This window comes from Balaenoptera ricei, chromosome 3, assembly GCF_028023285.1.
Source record: "Balaenoptera ricei isolate mBalRic1 chromosome 3, mBalRic1.hap2, whole genome shotgun sequence".
In the NCBI taxonomy this organism is placed as follows: domain Eukaryota; kingdom Metazoa; phylum Chordata; class Mammalia; order Artiodactyla; family Balaenopteridae; genus Balaenoptera; species Balaenoptera ricei.
This window is the reverse complement of record NC_082641.1, coordinates 165,811,154-165,835,015: the sequence shown is the minus strand read 5'-3', so window position 1 is coordinate 165,835,015 and position 23,862 is coordinate 165,811,154. Positions and strand designations below refer to the sequence as shown.

At 40.9% G+C, this 23,862-nt stretch overlaps 1 protein-coding gene across 2 annotated transcripts; it reads left to right on the top strand.

Annotated features, from left to right (window-relative positions):
• Positions 1-249: 249 nt before the first annotated feature.
• ZNF454 (zinc finger protein 454) lies at positions 250-21,727 on the top strand. 2 transcript variants are annotated; one of them, XM_059917927.1, is made up of 5 exons: positions 250-332; positions 722-795; positions 2,747-2,873; positions 3,282-3,371; positions 17,306-21,727. In XM_059917927.1, the coding sequence occupies exons 2-5, from the start codon at positions 763-765 to the stop codon at positions 18,637-18,639; spliced, it is 1,584 nt and encodes a 527-aa protein (XP_059773910.1). In that variant the 5' UTR covers positions 250-332; positions 722-762; the 3' UTR covers positions 18,640-21,727. The 2 variants fall into 2 exon arrangements, with proteins under 2 accessions (XP_059773910.1, XP_059773911.1); XM_059917928.1 differs by having other exon boundaries at positions 272-332; positions 725-795.
• Positions 21,728-23,862: the final 2,135 nt, after the last annotated feature.

The window sequence follows — 23,862 nt, the reverse complement described above, 5'->3', positions numbered from 1 at the left end:
TCAGCAGCTGCGCAGCGCCTGCAGCAGCTTCCCAGGGGACCTGGCAGGGGGCGGGAGGGTGGTTTGTACGATTAACATTCGTGGCGCCCAACGCCCACGCCCACCCCCACCCCCACCCCGCACAAATACACTGTTTCTCTCCCACCTTTGACTCCAGGTCTCCCAAACTGGGCGCCAGAGAAGGAGAGGCCTGAGGCCAGAGAACGGCATGGCCTTGAGAGACGTCTCGACAATGAAACTCCAGCCTTCTTAGCTTCTTTTCTAGGAGAAAGAAGACGACCCTCCTTCCCTACTTCTTTCACTCCCCGCCCCAGGATTAGGCAGCTGTCCAGGCAGGAGACACACTTTTCTTGAGATCTCTCAGCATAATTTAAGGGCAAAAGGCCGGAGGGTGTGTAGAAAGTGTGAAAACGGGCTGGAGGATGCTTTCTTCAAGAAAAGTCAAAGTATTTAAAGATACAGAAGGAAGATATGGAGGATCTGACTCAGATTGCTAGGGGGAAAATTGGTGGGGGGTGGTGGGAGTAGCTGCAAGGTGAGCTATTCCCTTTACAGGGGAGGCCATCAGAAAGACCCTCCAGGAGGAGAGAGGATCGGGAGCAAATAGGGACTAAGAATTCACTACCTGGAGTATTGGAGGATTCCCAGGGTGTGAATGCTCAAAGCCCCACTCTGGACTGCTGTGTGATATCTTTTGACCCAGTCCTCTCCTCATAAACAGTAGAAGGTGTTACCAGCCTGAGGCTCATCAGAGAAGAAGGAATGGCAGTCAGGTGCCTGCCAACCGTGGTCCAGGTGAGTGAGGGATTGCTGTGGGCTTCCCCCTCTAAATTGCCTTAGGAGATTTGAATGTAGTGGTTGAAGAGGGTGGGCCTGTTTCTTTCCCCTGACCAGGAGCTTTTCTCCCAGTCCAGTCTCACTCAGGAGCCTGACCCGCTCCTGCCCACCCCCCCCCCCCATCTTGGGCACATCCTGGTGGGTGTCAGAGCTCAGGAACTTGCTAAAGGTCACCTAAGTGACACAACTGGAAATGAAACCCAGGTTGGTCCAAAGTGGAAACCTGCACTCTTTCCACTAGCAAGTAAAATAAGTGTCTAAAGTGGTAAAGGCAGTACCTAACATAGGAGTGATAGAAGAGAGAAATTGGAATGCTTTCTTAGAAAGGTGGGATTTACTGGGCTTTTTTTTTTTTTTTTTTTTTAATGATATTTGGCTTTTTACTTAAGAGGAATATTGGGTACAAATGAAATCATTCTAGTGGTATGTTTTCAATTTCAACTAATTACTAAAAAGCTTTGAGCAGTGCTAACTTCTTTAGAATAAGGGTATGGACTCCACTTTGAAGGAGACAACATTCATTTGAGTGTACAAATTCTGATGAATTTGGTAAATTTGTTCTAATTCATTCACACTTAAACCTGTCCAGGGCAGGAATCTGTGGCAGAAATCACTGGAAGGGCTGAGCAGCCGATTGAAAGTGCCGTGTCAACCCAGTCCCAGCTCACTGGTTGCTCACCCTTCTCCTTGGTTTCTAGCTTGTCCTTTAGAACCCATCTCAGGCACCACTTTTTCTTTGAAACCTGTCTTCACGGTGCCAGTCCACTGTGATATTTCTCTTCCCTAACCTTTTCCTCAAATTCATTGTTGGTGTCACACAATTATCTTGTGTTTACAGGCTGCCATAATTTTGGTTGCCATTCAGCAGACCTGTACTAGGGATGTAAAATGTGCCAGGTATTAGATCTATGCCCATGATACAAAGGTGAACAATGGTCCCTGACAGATTGGTTCATGGGTTCAGTCCAACAAATGTTCCTTGGTTCAGCCTACTTTGTGCAAGGCTCTGGGTGCAGGTAACAGAAACCTAACTCAGACTACCTTAAGCAAAAGCAGGCCTTTATTGGAAGGATACTGGGATAGTGCCCAAAATCCAAAGGCCAAAATGCACCTGTACTTCAGCTATGCAAGTGGGGTCTAGAATAATCTAAAAGTCCTTTCTCTTGGACCGTTGCCTTTCTTCTCTGGGCTTCTACTTAACTCTTCTTTCTCAGTTCACACCAGCTCCCTTGGCCTCTCAGCCAAGAGTTTCCAAAGAAGGTACTAGTTGTGATCAGAGGGAACAAAGTCACATTGTCCAGAAGGACTGTTTCCATGGGAACTGTGTATGTGTGTTGGGTTCAGCTGAAAAAAAGCAGGAGTTGCTGAATAACATTTGTAACAGGTGCTGGGTACATGGGCCCTGTTCTAGAAGACATGATGGGAAGACAAGGGAGCTGTGGAAATGGTCCATAGCTTCTTGGAGTTACCAGTCCAGTGGGGGAAACCAAAACTCAGTAAAGTGGGACAGTGCTTGGATGGCCCTGCACAGGTGATATGGGAGCAGTTGAGGAGGGGTGCTGAAGAGGTAATGCTGAAGCCAAGACCTGGGTAGGATTGGTCATAGGGGTGGGGGTACAGGCAGGGCTGTGCAGATTGATGGAGATGGGAGAAAATGTTTTGGGCAAGATGAACAGCCAGTGTGAAGTCCCAGTGCTGAGGAGGCCTATCTTCTCCACAAGGTATTTTTCTTCAGGGGAACGAAGTCTGATAAAAGCTTGACCCCTAGGAGACCCTGAGGAAGTGCTTCCCTTGTCACAGCACGCCATCCCCCTTCTGTGCTAACAGCCCTGCAGACGGTCACAGCATTTCCCAGAGACTCATGTGAGGGAGTAGCCACCAGTCAACGGGGATGGGTTTGCCCTTACAGGAATCAGTGACCTTCAAGGATGTGGCCGTGCTTTTCACCCAGGATGAATGGGCGCAGCTGAGCCCTGCTCAAAGAGCCCTGTACAGGGATGTAATGCTGGAGAACTACAGCAACCTGGTGTCCCTGGGTAAGTGGGAGCCTCTGAAGGCTCATCTTCATATTTGGAGATTTCTTTGGGACCCTTAAACTGGTTCCATACAGAAGTTTGGGTTGGGAGTGAGCTGTTCTGAGGATGTTACCTCAATGCCTATCCTTTGTGCCCTGGGCACAGGGCTCTTTGGAGTCTAAGTGCAGATGTCTCAAAGGTGACTAGAGGTCGAATCCTCCCTCCCTTCCAGCAGAGAGAAGGACGGGAACAGATTCTCTGTGTCAGGCCCAAACCATCTTTTCCTCCTTCTGGGAACTGTTGTGTACCCTGGGCCCCTATCAGGCCACCTTTTCCAGGAAGTTCCACGGACCAGATCTCATCCTTGCAATGATTTTATCTCTAGTATGAACAGATATGGCCCATTTTTTTTTTTCCCCTCAAAAACAGGACTCTTAGGACCCAAGCCAGATACGTTTTCCCAGCTGGGAAAAGGGGAAGAATGGATGCCGGAGGACTCCTTGGGAGGCTTCTGTCTTGGTAAGCATCCTGCATGTGGGAGGCATTGGGAGGAACACAGCACGTGTGCCAAGCCTGTGGACTGAGAAACGAGCATCTTTTCCCTTCATGTTCACCTCAATACCTTGTTGCCACATTTGTCCCCACGTGCATGTGGCACTCCTTTCTTCTGGCAGCTTGTGCCTCCCTGGATCCTCCTTCCCATGATTTTTCTTCTCTCTCTATTTGGCGTAGATGGACAGCTCCCCACTGTGCTTGCGTGTCCTGTTGTTCCCTTCAGCATCTGACCGTGCAGTCTCTGCTCACACTTCTCCAGTGAGGAGGAACAGCATGGGTTACACACAGCTGAGCAGCTTCTGGTCCTCAGGGCCAGTCACCATGTGCCTACTGAGGCAGCTCTTCTAGCTAAACATTGCACATTTCTTCAACCCCCTTCATATTTGTTCATCCACGTGTACCTGCATTCAGCATTTAATCATTCTCCACCTTCTGCTGGTGCTGCACTGGGCTGTAAGCACCATACGAGCACAGCCAGATTTTTTGCCTGTTTTGCTGTATTGCTCATGCCCAGGACAGCGCTTGGCACCTAGTAAGTGGCAAAGACTTGTTGCCTGGGGATACAGAGAACACGACAGTCTAGTGGCTGTTACTTGTTTTGAGGAACCCATTGGATCTGATAGCTTAAGAACAGGAGCAGGGGTGCCTCTCCCTAAACCCCCCAGTATTTTAGAGAGCTATTGGCATATTCAAGACATTACATTTCACTTTCTGCCAGCGCTTGGCCAACTGTACAATATTTTTAAAAACCTTTTGTTACTGATTTTTCACAGGGGCCCAATGAAGTAGGCAGGACTTTATATCCTACAGTAAATAACTGTTTACTGGAATGTCTAGGATCTAAAATGTTATGGAATTTATATGTCTTAACTCCAAAACTCAGTTATCAAAAAAATCTTTTAACTTACCCCAATAGCATTCTGAATTTGTATGTTCTATTACACCCAAGCTAAGGCATTTTTAATATTTCACTCAGTATTATATTATACAAGCAGTGTTATAACAAAAAAAAGACAAGGGATGGGAATTAAAAGAAATTAATCCACTGTCCCAGTACTCTGGCATAATAACATCATTTATTCTTCCATTATTCATCATTGACACTGATTCTTTATTGCACTTCTGAGGGGGGATTGTGAAGATGAAGAGGACTTTTATGCCCAGAAGGGATTTTATAGTCAGGTGTGAGTAATGACATGAAAAACCATGAGGTCATGGTTCAGTCCTTCCCAGATGCCTTTCACAAGCCTCTGTTCCAGCACCTCTTGTTTCTGAATTTCCTGGACACCCTAAGCTGTGAGCTGATTCACGAAGGATGATTAGTGGTCAGCCAGTCAGACATGGAAAGAAATCTTATATTTCCCAATAAACTTTTGGGTTTTTGTGTTGTTTGTTTGGTGTTTTGTGTTTTGGTTTTTTTTTTTTTTTTTTTTTTTTGGCTTCACCACGCGGCTTGCGGGATCTTAGTTCCCCAACGTTAGTTCCCCGACCAGGGATCGAACCCAGGCCCGCAACAGCGGAAGCACAGAGTCCCAACCACTGGATCGCCAGGGAATTCCCCCAGTAAAGTTTTATAGTTGTTCCTTCAATTTCCTATTAAAATTATAGTTTTGTTTTTTAATAGAACTACATCCTTGTTTTTCAACTGGAAATTGCTGCTGTAAAGAAGTGGTAGTCATTTCCAAATATTTATTCCCCTCTTGTCACTCTCCAATTCTTATTCTTAAAGTGTTCACTGAATCATTTTTAGTATAGTTTTTTCTTATTTCTGTTTCACTTCTTAATGACTGGCTAGGACTTCAAAAACCATGTAGAACAATGATAATAGGTTTATCTCTGATTTTTCAAAGGATCGGATCTAGAACTTTTCCATTGTTGCGTCAATCACTCCTGGTTTAGAAAGAGACTTAATTTTAATAATAGTAAGAAAAAGTCCTTCTGATAGCTTTCTTTTAAAATTTTTCTCTTCCCTGGGCCATGATCTAGTGTAGGCAGGGAGCTGACATTTGAGCCCCTGTGGGTCAGCACTGTGTTGGGTGATCTCCAGGGATTTGTTAGCTGCCCCTTTTCAACCTTACAACCCGTGAGGCAAATATGATTAACCCCACTTACAGAAAACCCAGAAAACTGAACTTCAGGCTGGTTAACTAATATCAATGTATTTAATGTTGCCATTTTGTTGCAAGTCAGGATGAGGGTTAAACCAGTGTGACCCTCAAATGGTGTCATTTCCGCCCCCCTTCTCCAAAATAGCTTTAATTCTACAGAAATTGTTCACTCAGTAAACCTAAAGAAAATGGCCTGATCCCTTAATTTGAGTAGTTTGCTAATAACTTTTTACATGTTTTCCTTATTTATTAATCTGTTTAGTTTCTTTTTGTTATATCAATTGTACATTTTGCCCTTTAGCTTTAAATTATCTTTTCTTGAGCCATAAAATGTCTTCATTTACAACTGTGCATGGTATTCATCTATAATTTTAACATTCTATATCCTCTTTCTCATTTCCAACTTTATCTACGTTTTTTTCCTCTAAAATTTGTTGAGACTTTTTGTAGAGAACCAGCTCCTATTTCTTTTACATGCTATAATTTTATTTCGACACTTAGCATTATTATTTCCTTTTTTTTTTCCTTTTTTTACTTAAAGCAAATGTATTTTGATACTGTAATCCTATCTACAGAACAGAATATGTAACATTTTTGACCAGCCTGAAGAATGGGCAAACACCCCCCATACCCTGCTCTCCAGCTGAAGAAACAGAGCAAAGCTGCATATGTGAAGTTCGATGTGCCCCTCCTCATCAGATCTTCCTCCTTTCATACCAGAGAGCCACTAGCTTGAATTTTACATTAGCTCCTGTGCTGCTCTTCTTGCTCTTTACCACATTTATCCATAGCTCTGAGCAATATTGTTTAGCTTTGTGCACTTTAAAGCTTGATATATATGTATTGTACTATAGATACCTTTCCACAGCTTGCATTTTTTTAAATCCTTGTTGAGATGTGTAGCTCTAGTCATTTTTAACTGCACTTTGATACTCCTTCAATGGCTATACCTTTATTTAACTATTTTCTTGCTGATAGACCTGTAGGTTGTTTCCAGACTTTTTGCTGCTTTTTGAATAATGCTGACCTGAATATTCTTTTTTTTTTTTAATTAATTTATTTATTTAATTTTGGCTGCGTTGGGTTTTCATTGCTGCATGCGGGCTTTCTCTAGTGGCGGTGAGCAAGGGCTACTCTTTGTTGTGGTGCGTGGGCTTCTCATTGAGGTGGCTTCTCTTGTCGCGGAGCATGGGCTCTAGGCGTGCAGCCTTCAGTAGTCGTGGCTCGCGGGCTCTAGAGTGCAGGCTCAGTAGTTGTGGCGCACGGGCCTAGTTGCTCCACGACATGTGGGATCTTCCCGGACCAGGGCTTGAACCTGTGTCCCCTGCATTGGCAGGCGGATTCTTAACCACTGCGCCACCAAGGAAGTCCAGACCTGAATATTCTTGTACATACTTCCTTATACACATGGGCCTTGTTTGGGAATTTCTTTAAGTGTATTCATAGGTGCAGAAATAGTGGGTTTAAGAGTATATGCTTCTTCAGCTCTACTAAATGGTCCCAGATTGCTGATTAAATTAGTTGATCCAAATTATACTAATAGTTGATGCAGGTTAGTTGATGTTACTTTGGCAAGTAACAGGAACTTAACCAAAATTCCTAAGAAATGGTATCTCATTGTGGTTTTAATTTGCACTTCCTTGTTTACTGGTAGAGTTGAACATCTTTTCATATGTTGATTATTTGTGTTCTGTGACATATTCATATTCTTCGTCCATTTTTCTGTTATAGTTTATCTTTTTCTTATTCACTTGTAGGACTTCTATATATAATTAGGAATTGAATACTTTATCAGTTAATATGTGTGCCAGTCTATAGCTTATCTTTTCTCTTTCTTTACTAGCAGAAGTTCGTAATCAGTCTTTGTCTTAATGATCTTTATCTTAGTGCTTTCTGTGTCCTGTTTATATAATGCTTTCTACCCTTAGATCCATGAGGGAAGGACTTGGTCATGTTTGCTCTTGTATCTCAGCTCACCAGGTCCCAGTATGTATTTGTTGAATGAAAGCATGAATTTTTTCTAATAATAATTTACTTTTGTCTTTTTTTTTCTGTATAAATCTTATCAGAGGTTTGCCTTTTTAATTAATAAATAATTTTTGACTTTACTGATCCTTTCTATTTTATCTTTATTTCATTAATTTTTGCTCTTCATTATTTCTTTCCTTTGACTTTTTTGGAGCTTATTCTGTCCTTTTTCTTTATTTTTAGTATTAAATTTCATCACAATAATGCATTTAGTTTAATGAAACTACAATGTTTATTATGAAAACTGATGGCCTCTTATCCCCCCTTATCCCCATTCTCTCCTCTTTAGAAGTAACCATTTTCTCTTCTTTCAGCTGATTATTTGGTATATTTGTTTCCATGTCTCCAAGGAATGTGTTTATATTGCTACCTCTTGACTTTTCAGTTCTAGGCATTATTTACTGAATTCCTTCTATAAAAAGTGAGGATTAAACTCACCTCCCCAACTATTCGTCTTACTACCTTTTCCATTCCCTGTCCTCCCAGTAGAGTTATAGTGTACTTAATGGTCAGAGAAATAGTCATTGTTTACATTCTGAAGCACTATTCACAGCTGATCCATGAAGTAAATCCTGGCAACTTTTGCTTTTGCTTTCCTAAGCAATCTTTCCCAGGGTTCATTTAGTTTAATTTAATTTAATTTAATCTCAGACCTTCTCTAGTTGTCTGCATCTCGATTCTCAAGACTTTTAGATCAGAAGTCCTTCTGACAATTTCATTTTCCTGGAAAAGTCTCTTCTGGAGCCATCTGACCTGCTCCGTTCTGGAACGGTAGGTGCCTAGCTGTCATCCTCCTGCAAATCCCATCTTTCCTGGCCTGCATGTCCCACATCATCCTTTTTCTTGGCTTATCTCTTCATTTGCACATGTCTTCCAGTAGCTTCCTAAGAAAGGATGCACAGGAATAAGTTTTTGGTAACCTAGCAAGTCTGTAAGTGTCTTTTTTCTGCCGTAACACTTTCTGGATAGTTTGACTAGATAGAATTCAACACTGGAAATCTTTTTTCTTCAGAATTCTGAAGACATTGCTCTGTTGTTTTCTAGACCTAAGTCTGCTATTGAGAAATCCAAAATCTTCAGGTTCTTCATCATTTGTGACCTGTTTTTCCTCTCTGAAAGCTTGTGGGATCTCCTCATTTACTCCAATGTTTCTCAGTGGTGTATCCTGGTGTGCTCCTATACTTGGATCCACTGAGCATGGGTGAGCCTTTCCATCTAAATTTCTGCCCTGTGGATCTTGGACATTTTCTTTTAGCATTTTTTAATTTCCACCTTCAGTTTTCTCTATTTTCTCTTGATGGAATGCCTGATACCACCTGGACTGGTCTTCTAATTTTATCTTTTTATTAAAATTTCCATCTTTATGTTTTTTTGTTCTACTTTTTGACAGGTTTCTTCAGTTATGTCTTCCAGTTCACCTATTGAGATTTTTAAAATATTTTTAATCAGCTTCATTAAAGTATAATTTACATGCAATAACATTTACCATTTTAAGTGTAATATTTGATCAGTTTTGACAAATTTATCACCAAATCAAAGGAATAACATTTTTGTCATCTCTAACCAAAAATTCCTTCTTACCTCTTTGCAATTAATCCCATCCCCTGTCCCCAGCCCCTGGCAACCACAGGTCTGCTTCTGTCACTGTGAGTTTACTTTTCCAGGATTGCTTTTCCGTTGCCTAAAAATAGTTGTTTCATTTTTTCCCTGGTTTTCTAATTGTTTATGGTGGGAATTCTCTGTTGAGTTTTCAAATTCTGCCATCTTTTTTAATTTCCAAGAACTCTTGTTTTATTTGTAAGCTCTTATTCGTGTTTTACAATTGTAATATTTTACCTCTAAACATAATGATTTCCAAAAACACTTTCATCTTCCTTTATAGGCACTGTGTTCTCAAATTTTCTCTTTGTTTTGATATCTCTTTGGTATCTCTTTCATGTTAGAGGCTTTCCTCAGTTGGGAGAGGGAAACCTTCCAGCTCCTCTGAGTTGGGGAAGGGATCTGAGGGCATAAAGGCTTCATAAACTGACCTTAAACCAAAACTCCTTATTTTATCCTCCCCCCTCTCAGATGTACTTGATAGTGCCAAGTCTTGAAACTTTTGATGATTTGGAGGAAATTGGGTTAGTTTCTGGTCCCTCCTTGGGGGTGACCTCTTGACTACATTGTATAGAGTTTCGATCATACTACTTGCATGCCTTGCTTGATACCCTAGAGTTATTGATATATACTTTAAAACCATACTTTTTTTTTTTTAGTGTGGCCCAATGCAGCTACAGGTACTGCTCCTAATTCAGCCCCCGTGAAGTGACCTGGGCCCCAGTGAGAACTGACTCTGAGGGTCCAGTCTTTCCCCATCTCAGTTCATCTTCAGCGTGGTGAAACCAGGGTGTGTTTGAGCCCCTCTTGATACACAATTAGATGAGTGTTTTCCTGTAACACAAAACATTAAAAAGCCAATTTTCTCATATATAGGTGATGTTTTATGATCACAATCAAGAAAAGGCTTTAATAAACATAGCTATCTAATAGCTGCTAGAAAAGAAAGCTAGCAATTTGTTGTTTTTATTGAGCCAAATTATTATTTTTGAAAGCCACTGCCAGATTTTTTAAAGTAAACTTTTATTGAAGTAATACTAACACAGGAAAATACATAAATTATAAGTGTACAGCTCATCAGATTTTTACAGTATAAATACATCTGTATAACCAGCACCTGTATCAGGAAATAAAATGTTCCTAGAACACCAGAGATCCCCTCCTATCCCCTCTGTTTCTTTTGTCCTGAAGATAATTACTACCCTGACCATAACTTTGTTTTGCCTATTTTAAAACTTTTTATAAATGGAATCTTACGTGTCTACTCTTTTGTGTCTGGCTTCTTTGCTTCCACAGTGTATTTGAGATTCATCCATGTTGTCATATGTAGCAATAGTTGGTTCATTCTCATTGAGGTATGATATTTCACTCTGTAAACCTACCACTATTTATACATTCTACTGTTGCTAGACATTTGGTATATTTCTGGCTTGGAGCTATTATCAGTAATACTGGAACTATTATGAACATTCTTGTACATCTTTTAGAGAATGTACGTTATACATTTCTCTTGAGCATATAGCTAGGAGTACTATGTTCATGAGTAGGCAAGCTTTTTTTTTTTTTTTTGGCTGCATTGGGTCTTAGTTGCAGCGCACGGACTTCTCTCTAGTTGTGGCGTGAGGGTTTTCTCTTCTTTAGTTGTGGTGCACAGGCTCCAGGGCGCGTGGGCTCTGTAGTTGTGGTGCAGGCTCCAGAGTGCGTGGGCTCTGTAGTTTGCGGCATGCAGGCTCTCTAGTTGAGGCATGTGAGCTCAGTAATTGTGGCTTGTGGGCTTAGTTGCCCCACGGCATGTGGGATCTTAGTTCCCTGACTAGGGATCGAACCTGCGTCCCCTGCATTGTAAGGTGGATTCTTTACTACTGGACCACCCGGGAAGTCCCTGCAAGCTTTAATAGAAACCGCCAAATAGTTTTTTTAAGTGGTTATACCAGTTTATACTCCAGCCAGCAGGACATGAGGGTTCCATATCCTCTTATATACTTAGTATTGTCATTAAAAATTTGTTTTTCACCATTCTAGAGGATATATGGAGTATCTCATTGTATCTCAACTTATGACTGATGAAGTCGATCATCTTTTCATTTTTTTATTGATCATTTAAATATCCTCTTTTGTAAAGTATCTATAAGTCTTTCCCCTATTTTCTATTTAGTTGTCTAATCTTTCCTTAATGATAATATTGTAGGGTTGTACATTTGGGATTTGATCCTCTGTCATATAGATACATATGCATTATAAATATCATTTCACACTTTGAATAATGGTGTTATTTGGTAAACAGAAGTTCTAAACTTTTAGGATAGTCCAATTAATTGGGGTATTTCTTAAAGTTAATGCTTTTTGTGTCCTACTTAAGACATTTAACGCCATGAAGATCTTCTGTGTTTTCCTTTAACAGCTTTATTCTTTTGTTTTTCATATTTAGGTCTACAATCCACATGGAAGATTTATTTTCATTATTTTCCATAAAGGTATTCATTTGACCCAGGATCATTTACTGAAAAGACTATCTTTTTCCCCATTGTACTGCAGTGTACCTTTGTCATACATATGGGGACTGCATGTACATAGGTCTGATTCTGGGTCTATAATCTGTTCCACTGGCCTGTTTGTATACAGACTGGACTTCCTTAAATGTTCAGAGGAATTCACTAGTGAAGCCACCTCTGCTTGGAAATTTCTTTGTGAGAAGGTATTAAATGGAAAATTCAATTTATTTATTAGATGTAAGACCGTTCAGATTTTCTGTTTCTTCTTGCATCTGTTTTGATACACTATACCTTCCTAGAATTTAGTCTTTTAATTTATTGGCATAAAGTTTCCTCATTATGTTATTATCTTATAAATCTCTTTAGAATGTGTCTTGATGTCACCTTTATCATTCTTGATAGTGGTAATATGTGCCTTCTGTCTTTCTCCATTAGCCTTGATAGAGGTCTATCAATTTTTTATTAAGTTATCGATTTCTGTTATTTTTATTATTTCTTTCCTTCTCCTTTGTATTTAATTTGCTATTTTTCTGATTTCTTGAGATTGATAATTGATACAGAAAGATAGATGTACATTTCCTTCTAACCATGCTGTAGCTGCATTTTGTAAGTTCCATTTCATGGTTCTATTATCATTTAGTTTAAAATATTTTCTAATTTTTGTTTTGATTTCTTCTTTGCTTTATCAGTTATTTAGAAATATATGGACTAGTTTTAAAATATCTGTGGATTTTCTAGCCGTCTTTTTGGTATTTTGTTATTCATTTCTGCCATAATTCCACTGAGTTCAGAGTACACATTCTGAATGATCTCTGCCCTGTGAAATGTGTTCATACTACTTCACATCCCACTATATGTTCAGTTTTGGTAAATGTTCTATATGCACTTAAATATGTATATTCTGTCATTGTTGGGTATAGTGTTGTAAGTATATCATTTAGATCAAGTTTGTTTATCTCGTTATTCAGATCCCCTGTTCTTCTTTTTTTAAAAATTAATTAATTAATTAATTAATTTTTGGCTGTGTTGGGTCTTCGTTTCTGTGCGAGGACTTTCTCTAGTTGCGGCAAGCGGGGGCCACTCTTCATCATGGTGTGCGGGCCTCTCACTATAGCGGCCTCTCTTGTTGCGGAGCACAGGCTCCAGATGCGCAGGCTCAGTAGTTGTGGCTCACGGGCCTAGTTGCTCCGTGGCATGTGGGATCTTCCCGGACCAGGGCTTGAACCCGTGTCCCCTGCATTGGCAGGCAGATTCTCAACCACTGCGCCACCAGGGAAGCCCAGATCCCCTATTCTTAATGGTTTGATTTCTGAGTTATTGAGAATGGTATGTAAACATATCTCACTATCATTGTTAAGTTTCTCTATTTTTCCTTTTTATTTTCTCAATTTTTACTTTATATATTTTGAAGTTATATTATGTGAAAATGTAGATTTGTTATATTTTCCTAGATAATTGAACCTTTTGTCAATATGAACTATCTTAAAGCCTGTTTTCTCTAATATCTCTAATATGAGATTTGTCTGATATTAGTATAGGTATACCAGCTTTCTTGTGGTTAGTTCTTGCTTGATAAATCCTTTTCCATTCTTTTCTTTCCTTTTATTTCTGGATCTATATTTTTGGTATTTCTCTCCTGAGTGCCATATAGTTGGATTTTATTTTTTTAATCCAGCCTCACAACCTTAGTTTTTTAATAGGATAATTTAGACCAATTACTAATATGTATAGGATTGGATGTCTGCTATTTCATTATTTAATTTTAATTTTACTCACCTGCTATAGGTCCGTTTTTTTTCTTGTCTTGCCTTCTTTTGAATCAACTATTTTTATTGTTCCGTATTCCAATGAGCTTGTATCTTCTTTAACTAGTCTTAAAGACTGTATGAGCTTGTATCTTATTTAACTAGTCTTTTATTGGTAAGTCTAATAAGTAAAACCAGCTTATTACTATCCAAAATAAATAATTCCCAGGCAATGCTAATAGCTTAAAACAATTCTATTTTCTTTCTTTCATCTTTTGTGTTATTTTTGCTATGTATTTTAATTATGTATATATTTTCAGCCTCTCAAGACATTATAATTATTGTTTTGTGCAATAATATTTTTATTTACCCACATATTTACTCTTTCCATTGCCTTTTCTTACTTTTACACCTGGGATTATCTTTCTTCTGCCTGGAACACTGCTTTTTATTTTATTTTTTTAGTAGGGGCCTGCTGTTGACACAATCCCTGTTTTTATTTGTATGGAAATATCTATTTCATATTTACTTTTTTGGGACATTTTGTTTCTATTGAGTTCTAGTTTAGCAATTATGTTCTTTCAGCACTTCAGATGCTATTTCATTGTCTTCTTTTTTTTTTTTTTACGCAATTACAGAGTTATTTTTAAAATTTTATTTATTTAATTTATTTTTTTATTTTTGTCTGCATTGGGTCTTTGTTGCTGCATGCAGGCTTTCTCTAGTTGTGGTGAGCAGGGGCTACTCTTTGTTGCGGTGCGCGGGCTTCTCGTTGCCGTGACTTCTCATTTTGCGGAGCACAGGCTCGAGGTGTGCGGGCTTCAGTAGGTGTGGCATGAGGGCTCAGTAGTTGTGGTTCACGGGCTGTATAGCGCAGGCTCAGTAGTTGTGGCACACAGGCTTAGTTACTCCACGGCATGTGGGATCTTCCTGGACCAGGGCTCGAACCCATGTCCCCTGCATTGGCAGGCGGATTTTTAACCACTGTGCCACCAGGGAAGTCCCTATTTCATTGTCTTCTGTTTTCCCTTCTTTTTGGTTGAAAAGAGAGCTATCAGTTTTATTTTTTTCTCTTTTAAAGGTAATATATTTTTTCTCTCAAGGAAATTTCAAATTAGTCTTATGTTTTCAGTAGTTTTACTATGGTGTACCTAGGTGGATTTTCTCTGAATTTATCCTGCTTGGAGTTTGTAGTGCTTCTCAAATTCATTTTTCAACCTTTTTTTAAAAAAATAGTGTTTTTGCCCCATTCTTTTCCTCCTCCCATTCCAGAACTACAATCACACGTGTTAATAAACGTTTTCACCATGTCTTATATGTCTCTTTAAATTTTTTCCTCCAGGTTTTACCATGGATATTTTCTGCCTATGTATTTTTTTTAGTTCACTATTCCTCTCTTCTGCTATGTCCGATATACTGTTTTTTAAAAATATTTATTCATTTTATTTATTTATTAAAAAAATTTCTTTTGTCTGTGTCGGGTCTTTGTTGTGGCATGCAGGATCTTCTTGTTGCAGTGCACAGGCTCTTCGTTGTGGCATGTTGGCTTCTCTCTAGTTGTGGCATGTGGGTTTTCTCTCTCTAGTTGTGACACTTGGGCTTCAGAGCATGTGGGCTCTGTAGTTTGCTACACACGGGCTCTCTAGTTGAGGCGTGCAGGCTCAGTAGTTGTGACGCACGGGCTTAGTTGACCCGCGGCATGTGGGATCTTAGTTCCCTGGCCAGGGATCGAACCCCTGTCCCCTGCATTGGAAGGCAGATTCTTTACCACTGGACCACCAGGGAAGTCCCAATGTCCGATATACTGTTAAAGCTATCTATTCAGTTCTTAATTTCAGTTATATTTTTCAGTTCTAGAATTTTCATTTGATTCTTTGGTTCCAATTCTCTGTTAAAATTCTCATTCTTATCTGTTTTATTGAACATGTTAGTCACACTTATTTTAAACCCCATGTCTGATAATTTTGGTATCTGAGTTCTGAGGGTCTTTGTCTACTGTCTGTTTTTTCTCTTGATTCAATAATTTCTTAGTACTCCTGGTACTTTTTGACTGAATCCTTGACATTATGTGTGAAGGAGTGAATAGGCTCTGGATGATGTTATGTTCCTCCAGAGAAGATTTGCCTTCCCTCTGGTAGACAGCTGGAGTACAAGCAAACCACCCTAATCCATCCACCCAGGGACTCATTAGCTGGAGATTGGGTTGAATGTTTGTGAAGCTTTACCTATCTCTTGTTTGCCCTTGCTGCTAGGTTGTAGCCCTCCAGGAGTCCCAACCGAGAGCTTTACACGTTTACTCTGACCACTGTTCACCCCACAGCCCCCCAGAAGGTCCTGAACTCCAGTTTTTGGCTCAACAGTACTGTAAGACTATAGAGAATTCTGAATTTCTGCTTAGCTTAGTCTCTTGCCATGAGAAGCTTAAGAATTCAGCAAATTCTCTGAGGGAAAAAAAACACTGTTAGGATCACCTCTATATTTCCCTTCTATCCCAAATATTAGACTATCACGTTGGCCTCAAGTGATATCTGATGCCTTTAGACAGATTTTTTTTTTTTTCAATTCAGATTTTTCGGGTGTTTTTTGCAAGAATCTGGTCTTCCACAGGCTACTCTGTCAGGTCCAGAAGCAAAAGTCAGTTCTTAAGATTTTGAGATTTGGCAAACCTGGTGTTTAACTTTAAACATTCTTTGTTTTGAGCAAGGATATATTATTCTAAGCTTACAAGGATTTTAGCCTTAAAGTGCACCTGTTTAACTTTCTTTTCCAGGTAAGTACAAGGAGTTTTATTATTATTATAGCTCTTTATAGATTTTCTAGAGTGAGTAGGAGAAAAAAACATTGAGGGAGGCTTGTTCTTGATAGGCTTTCCCAGGAATCTTTGCATCATCTGTGTTAGTATCAAGCCCTTATCATGCATTTCTTAGTACAAAGTCTTAAACAGACTTAACACAAAAGACAGATATTCACAAATATGTACAGAAAACTAGTATGCATTCAGAACTCTGCTTGTTAATATGAGGATACCCATGAGACCAAGTGAGACTGTTGTTGAGTAAGTGTGAAATTTGTTTGTGGGGAGAGGAATCATTTTGTCAGACAATTCTTGGGACCTTGGCCCAGATCCCAGTAGCAGAGTCCCATTTCTAATGACTAGTATACTCCTTTCCCCAAATTCAGGGCCTTGCCTCCAAGACATACTGGATATATCCTGGCAGATTTGCTGCTTTGTTCCTAATTTTTTATACTCACATATACATCCTCATGGTACATTTTCCTTATATCGATGTCACATTATTGATATAGGTTTGAAGATGTTGCTTCCTCACCGGTAGCAGGAGGTTCTAACTTTATTAGTAGATATCAGTGTTTCACAGGCTCTACAGTAGCCTAACTTTTTATTTTCCATCTGAATGCTAAAATGAGTCTATAAAACATAAATGCTGGTTTTAGTAGTTACTCCGAAGCTGAACTTTTTTTCTACCAAGTGTTGACCTCTAGTTTTAATGGTTTCTTAAGGTCACATCTAGGTTATTTTAAAAACCATATCACTAAAACAGATAAGGTACATTTTTTTCTTATCTGTTAGCATAGTGTGGTCTTACAGGTTTTTTATGAGGTTTCAAAATTCAGGTAACTTCTCTGTAATCACAAAGAAAATAAATATTGTACTCAGGATCCCAGCTCAGGCCTGTGACTTCTGAATGCCAGCTCCAAGCTCTCCTGCTTCATACATTGTATAGTTGTCAACCCCTTCCTGCCATGTCCTCTGTTCACCTCTTCTCCCTTTTCCTGTTTTATCTTCACTTCAAGAAATCTTCAAAATTACAACCTCTCTGTTAGCATTATAAACAAGGTCACGTTCTTATCCCAACTAGATGTTTTACTAGGATAAAACAGACATTTTTATTTTTGATATCTTTCAGACTGGATGACTACACCTGTGAGTAAGAAATCAACTTTCAAGGCAGATATTCCTGAAGGAGAATTGGGTCAGTGGATGATAAAGGAAAGAGTCACTAGAGATAGTCACTGGAAATATGATACACTGTTGGAATGGCAGCATGGAAGCCAGGAGATAAAGTTGCAGCAAGTGATGCTTGCTCACGAGAAAACTTCATCTGTGGTTGGTGACCAGAAATGTGATGAATCTGGAAAGCACTGCACCATGAGCTCATCCTTTGTTGAGAGTCAGGGATTTCAATCTAGCAAAAATGCCTTTGAGTGTAGTGAGTGTGGAAAAGTCTTCACTAAGAGTTCAACCCTCAATAAACATCAGAAGATTCATACTGAAAAACTTAATGCAAATCGGAAAATTCTTATTAAAGAGAAACGATATGAATGTAGAGAATGTGGGAAAGCCTTTCACCAGAGCACACACCTCATCCATCACCAAAGAATTCACACTGGTGAGAAGCCGTATGAATGTAAGGAATGTGGCAAGGCCTTCTCAGTGAGCTCCTCACTTACTTACCATCAGAAAATTCATACTGGAGAGAAGCCTTTTGAATGCAACTTATGTGGAAAAGCTTTTATCCGAAACATACACCTTGCCCACCATCATAGAATACATACTGGAGAGAAACCTTTTAAATGTAACATATGTGACAAAGCCTTTGTGTGCAGGGCACATCTTACCAAACACCAGAATATTCATAGTGGAGAGAAACCCTATAAATGTAATGAATGTGGGAAGGCCTTCAATCAGAGTACAAGTTTTCTTCAGCATCAGAGAATTCACACTGGGGAGAAGCCTTTTGAATGTAATGAATGTGGGAAGGCTTTCAGGGTGAACTCTTCCCTCACTGAACATCAAAGAATTCATACTGGAGAGAAACCTTATAAGTGTAATGAATGTGGGAAAGCTTTCAGGGATAATTCATCCTTTGCTCGACATCGGAAAATTCATACTGGAGAGAAACCTTACAGATGTGGTTTGTGTGAGAAAGCCTTCAGGGACCAATCAGCCCTAGCCCAGCATCAGAGAATTCATACTGGGGAGAAACCTTATGCGTGTAATATATGTGAGAAAGCATTCAGTGACCATTCAGCCCTCACTCAACATAAGAGAATTCATACTAGAGAAAAACCTTATAAATGTAAAATCTGTGGGAAAGCCTTTATCCGAAGTACACACCTGACTCAACATCAGAGGATTCACACAGGAGAGAAACCCTATAAATGTAATAAATGTGGGAAAGCTTTCAACCAGACTGCAAACCTCATTCAGCATCAGAGACATCATATTGGAGAAAAGTGATATGGAAGAGCTTTGAGACTAAGTGTATTAATTATTGAATGCAAGAGAATTTCCATTCTACAGAATAACCATGAAAGCTTACATGAAGATAGTCATTTTATTTACTGAGAGTCAAGGTTCACAGTAGTGTGGGTTTTGAGAACTTAATGGCAAACACTCCTCATAGTTCAGAACTGCCTCAGTTGAATAGTCTGAATTAGTCTGAATTACCAAGTATCAGAACCAAAATGGACCTTCATTAACAACATAGAAATTAGTTGACCATTAAGAGAAATTATAAAATTGTAAAAATTGAGAAGCACAGGAACAAAAAAACTAAGAAAATGGTCTATAAGCATTTTACTGTACTTGATTCTCTTATATAGGAGGGTTTCTACCTTTAGTGGAACCCTTTGTTTTCCTCACCCCCACTGCTTACACCCAGTGTAAAGAAAGTGCAGTCACCTGTGCATTGGCCCAGGAGTTACTTAAATTATGCTTCCCACCTTCTGCTTCAAACCACCTTTTGTCAGATTTCCCTGGTTTGTGTGTCCGTTGGCTTCTTACCTGTATTCTTCTCCTGGGACAATTCATTTGAACCGTGTGTTGCTTTTTTTTTTTTTTTTTAAAGATTTATTTATTTGATTGATTGATTGATTGCTATGTTGGGTCTTCGTTTCTGTGCTAGGGCTTTTCTCTAGTTGTGGCAAGCGGGAGGCCACTCTTCATTGCGGTGCACGGGCCTCTCACTATTGTGGCCTCTCTTGTTGCGGAGCACAGGCTCCAGATGCGCAGGCTCAGTAGTTGTGGCTCACAGGCCTAGTTGCTCCGCGGCATGTGGGATCTTCCCAGACCAGGGCTGGAACCCGTGTCCCCTGCATTAGCAGGCAGATTCTCAACCACTGCGCCACCAGGGAAGCCCCCCGTGTGTTGCTTTTTGATTTAGCAACTCCTAACTGATAACATCACGTCACTTACTACCACTCAGTTTGCCCTTGAAGACTGTGGTGATCTGACCTCACACACAGTCCATGATTCTGGATGTTGCTCCAAACCCAGCTCTCAGAACTCAGGACCCCTATCTGGAAGGCAGAGGTTGATCAAAATTCCTGAGTTACCCAGTTCCTCTGGGCTTCAGTTTGACTCTGACCCTGGGATAATCCCTAAAGTAGGGGCTTAATCTGTGCAGACATTCCCCCAGCCAGTTCTTCACCGTAGTTACGCTACACACAGCAGTCAGGGGCATGCTCAGCTTCGGATGTGATGATCCCATCCCTAGAGATGTTCTGGGCCACTGCCACTTCTGTGACTTGCCATTTCCTGATGTGCATCTGACAAGGGAGGTTAGAGCCTCAAGGGAGTTGTCAAAAGGCTCTCACCCACTTTTTCCCTTGGCTGGGCAGTCCTCTGTGTCCACTGCATTAGCGTATATTTGTTACTCCCAGAATACTGAACTGCTGCATCCTAGTTCTTGCCCTGCTTTTGTCTACTTTTCTGAAGGTATCAACTCTGTTCACAGAAAACACAGAGAGCTTTGAATTTCTGATTTTGCATTTGGAAGTGGCCATTTCCTGTCCTCCACCTGGGTATTCCACCACTTAAAGATTACCCCATTCTGACAGTGGTGAGCAGCATGTTGAGTAATTCCATGGAGTAGTCAACAGCACCATGACATTCTCTGGCAGGGGCAGTGTCCACGCCCAGAAGTCTGAGTGATACTCTAGTCCTGCAGGTACAGTTCCTTCACTATTTTTAATTCTTCAGTGCTGTCAGTAGAAATCACAGATAAAATAACATCTGTGTCCCTTCACACACAGCCTCTGGGGGCACCTCCCCTTCCCCACCACAAAGAATGGGGAGCCCACACTACTGCAGGCTGGAGCACACTACAGCATGAAGGTAGAAGAGCAAGTCAACTGTTGTCTGGGAAGCAGTGTGACAGGTTCCTGGTCTGTGGAAGTGCTCTCTATCAAGTTGGGCAACTGCTGGCCCCTACAAATGCTGCACCTCAGCTCCAAGTTACAGGAGAGGATAGTCTGTCATGGTGGAATCAGGACTTCAGGTTGAACGTAGACTTGGAAGCTTCCAGCAGCTTTAAATACCCAAGTTCTCTAAATTCAGCTCCCACCTAATACAGGCCACCTGTGTGGGTAGGCATCTCCTGTTAGATGATCAGCAACTCATCCTTTCTCCCCTATTGAGCTTCAGGTGAAGCAGCATTTCAAGCGGTTGCTTGGAACTCTCCATGCCCTGGGCCCACACATGTTCATCTGCAGCCTCACATGGCTGGCAACCCGATTCCACAATAAACTTGGAAAACTGCTCACTGCTACAGAGATCTGCCTTCAGTACTATCCCTGTGGCCCGCCTTGTCCTCACTATTACCTCCTTGCCTTGAATCCCTCACAAGGAACATATTTCTCAGCTCGCTTTGTTGTTCCTTTTGTTTGTTTTTAATGAGAGCTGCTGCCCCTTGGAATGTGCTTGCAGTTGGGCTAAGGCCAAGACCTGCTGCCACTCATCCCAGGGGCAGCTCCAGCAGCTGTTCTTCCACCAGCATTAGTGCAATCTGAAAACCCTCCATATGATTACAGTCCACTTTCCCTGAGCCCACCACTGTCAGGCTTGGGTCTTCATGAAATTAGACCTCTGAGATGCCTAGTCACTCATCCCTGGCTAGGGAGGCAAAAAGTAAATGGCCTATTAGAAATGCCTGAGTCAACTTGGATATATTTATGATAGTACTCTTTATCTGACCAGACCATTAGCAGTGGCTTTATTATATTCTGCCATATGATTAACACCTTATGGTATGACCTTCTCAAGTAAGTGAGCCAAAATTTGCCTGGGTGCTATTTCATACTTTTAAAATCTGAAGTAGGTTCTCCACACTGGCAGTCTGACCTTTGGCTTAACCCCCCAGAATTGCGTTTTTGAGAACTCTGAGTTAAAGTCCCTCAGCCACCTTTTCTTCTGCCAGCTGATCTGCATGGTATTAGACAAGAGTTGAGCAATTATTTATTTTTTTAAATTTCTTTAACATACTTTATTTCATAGTATTTTTCATGAATACCTTGTTATAGAAAAAGTCTAAAGTAATGTAGATAATATTAAGCTTATATTGGTGAATTAGTTTATAAAAAATATATTCATATGAATTGTCTTATCTGTGCCTAACAAGAGTTGAGCAATTATTGACAGGGACTTTTCTCTACCCCATCCTCCTAGGAGGAGCAGTTCATTCTGCACCTCGCTTTTCTAGTTTTACTGATAGACACCATGACAGAAGATGAGGACCACTGTTTGGGACACTCCAGGGTTAGATGGTAATGTGCCATCCTCAGCACATCCAACCAATCCCCCACTACTCCCTACTGGCACAAACACTTCCCAGCACACCCACGACTATGCCATCTCAAGGTAACGGGTCTGGGGCTTCCCTGGTGGTGAAATGGTTAAGAATCCGCCTGCCAATGCAGGGGACATGCGTTCGAGCCCTGGTCCGGGAAGATCCCACATGCCGCCGAGCAACTAAGCCCGTGCACCACAACTACTGAGCCTGAGCTCTAGAGCCTGTGAACCACAACTACTGAGCCCACGTGCCACAACTACTGAAGCTCGCATGCCTAGAGCCCATACTCTGCAACAAGAGAAGCCACCGCAGTGAGAAGCCCACACACTACAACGAAGAGTAGCCCCCGCTCGCTGCAACTAGAGAAAGCCCGTGTGCAGCAATGAAGACCCAATGCAGCCAAAAATGAGTAAAATAAATAAATTAAAAAAAAAATAACGGGTCTGTGCATGTGACAGAGGAAGTGGTGAGCCAGTCTACCCAATCCCTTCATCTGGACTCAGAGAAGCAGACCTAGAACCCGTCTCCCACACCAGCACTCTCCTAGGGTGCTTTGGAATTGCCCAGTGGGTACACCCCTTGGAAGTACCAATTCTACTCTTCCTGGGGAAGCCTTTGAGTAGAGAATTAGCATGTAGACTTTGTTATATTCTTCAATGTCCTCAGGTTCCCATGAATAGCCACTGAAAGTGCCATCTCCTGAGGGAAAAAATAATTGCTCCAAGTTTCCCCTTTCAAATTCCTCTCATTCTTCTCTCTTTTTTTAAAAATAAATTTATTTATTTATTCATTCATTCATTCATTTTTGGCTGCGTTGGGTCTTTGTTACTGTGTGCAGGTTTTCTCTAGTTGCGGCGAGCGGGGGCTACTCTTTGTTGCTGTGCATGGGCTTCTCATTGCAGTGGCTTCTCGTTGCGGAGCATGGGCTCTAGGTGCGCGGGCTTCAGTAGTTGTGGTACGTGGGCTCAGTAGTTGTGGTTCACGGGCTCTAGAGCACAGCCTCAGTAGTTGTGTCACACACACATAGTTGCTCCACGGCATGTGGGATCTTCCCGGACCAGGGATCGAACCCATGACCCCTGCATTGGCAGGCAGATTCTCAACCACTGCACCACCAGGGAAGCCCTAAATCTTCTCTCATCAGGTCTTCCTCATCTCCAGCTGATTGATTTTGCACCTCGGTTCTCCCTGTCCACGTAAGTTTGCCTAACTTAGACAGCAGCATCTCACCAACATGTTGTCTTCCTCCATATTCAGCGACTGCTTTTAAAATGGCACCTTGACCCTGCAGCAGACTAGGGCTTCCAGCCTCAGAGTCTTGAAACAAAATAGCCCTAAACCGCACACATGCCTTCAGTTGAGAAAATGACCACGTTTAATTCCCTTACATGTGAATTTAATCTAAGAATGCATAAACTCCAGCTGTCTAATTCCTTACCCTGTTTGTACTTTGCCCTACCCGCCTATGCTGGATTAGCCAGCAGGATAATCAAAATGCTCCTACCCTACTCTATACTGCAGTGGGAAGGTGCCTAGCTTCTTGGCCCACCTCAATTCCTGCTAAATGTATTTTGGGTAATATTTTACTTTTAATGTTTTTATACCAATTTGTGAAGGGAAAAAAATACAAAGCTCTATTGTTCCCATCATTCAATGGCGTCTCCGTTGTGCTCATGATCATTCTCTGCCTGTGTCAGGATTTGGTCAGGTGGATGTGTCCCTCCTCGTTCTATGTGTTACCCTGTACACCGCACGTCACTATCCTCACCAAAAAAAAAAAAAAAAAAAAATGTTGCCGTTAGAATTATTCATCAGTGTGTCTTTCTGAAAATAAATGAGAAAAGTACCCAGTGTTCTAAGATGTGCAAGCTGCCTGTATCTAATTAGATATC

What these genes read in the sequence shown, in the direction of transcription:
- ZNF454 (XM_059917927.1), top strand. Translation starts at nt 763, where the DNA reads ATGGCAGTCAGGTGCCTGCCAACCGTGGTCCAG. An exon ending in GCCTGCCAACCGTGGTCCAG is followed by an intron (nt 796 to 2,746) that starts GTGAGTGAGGGA and finishes TTGCCCTTACAG; the next exon opens with GAATCAGTGACCTTCAAGGA. An exon ending in CAGCAACCTGGTGTCCCTGG is followed by an intron (nt 2,874 to 3,281) that starts GTAAGTGGGAGC and finishes CCTCAAAAACAG; the next exon opens with GACTCTTAGGACCCAAGCCA.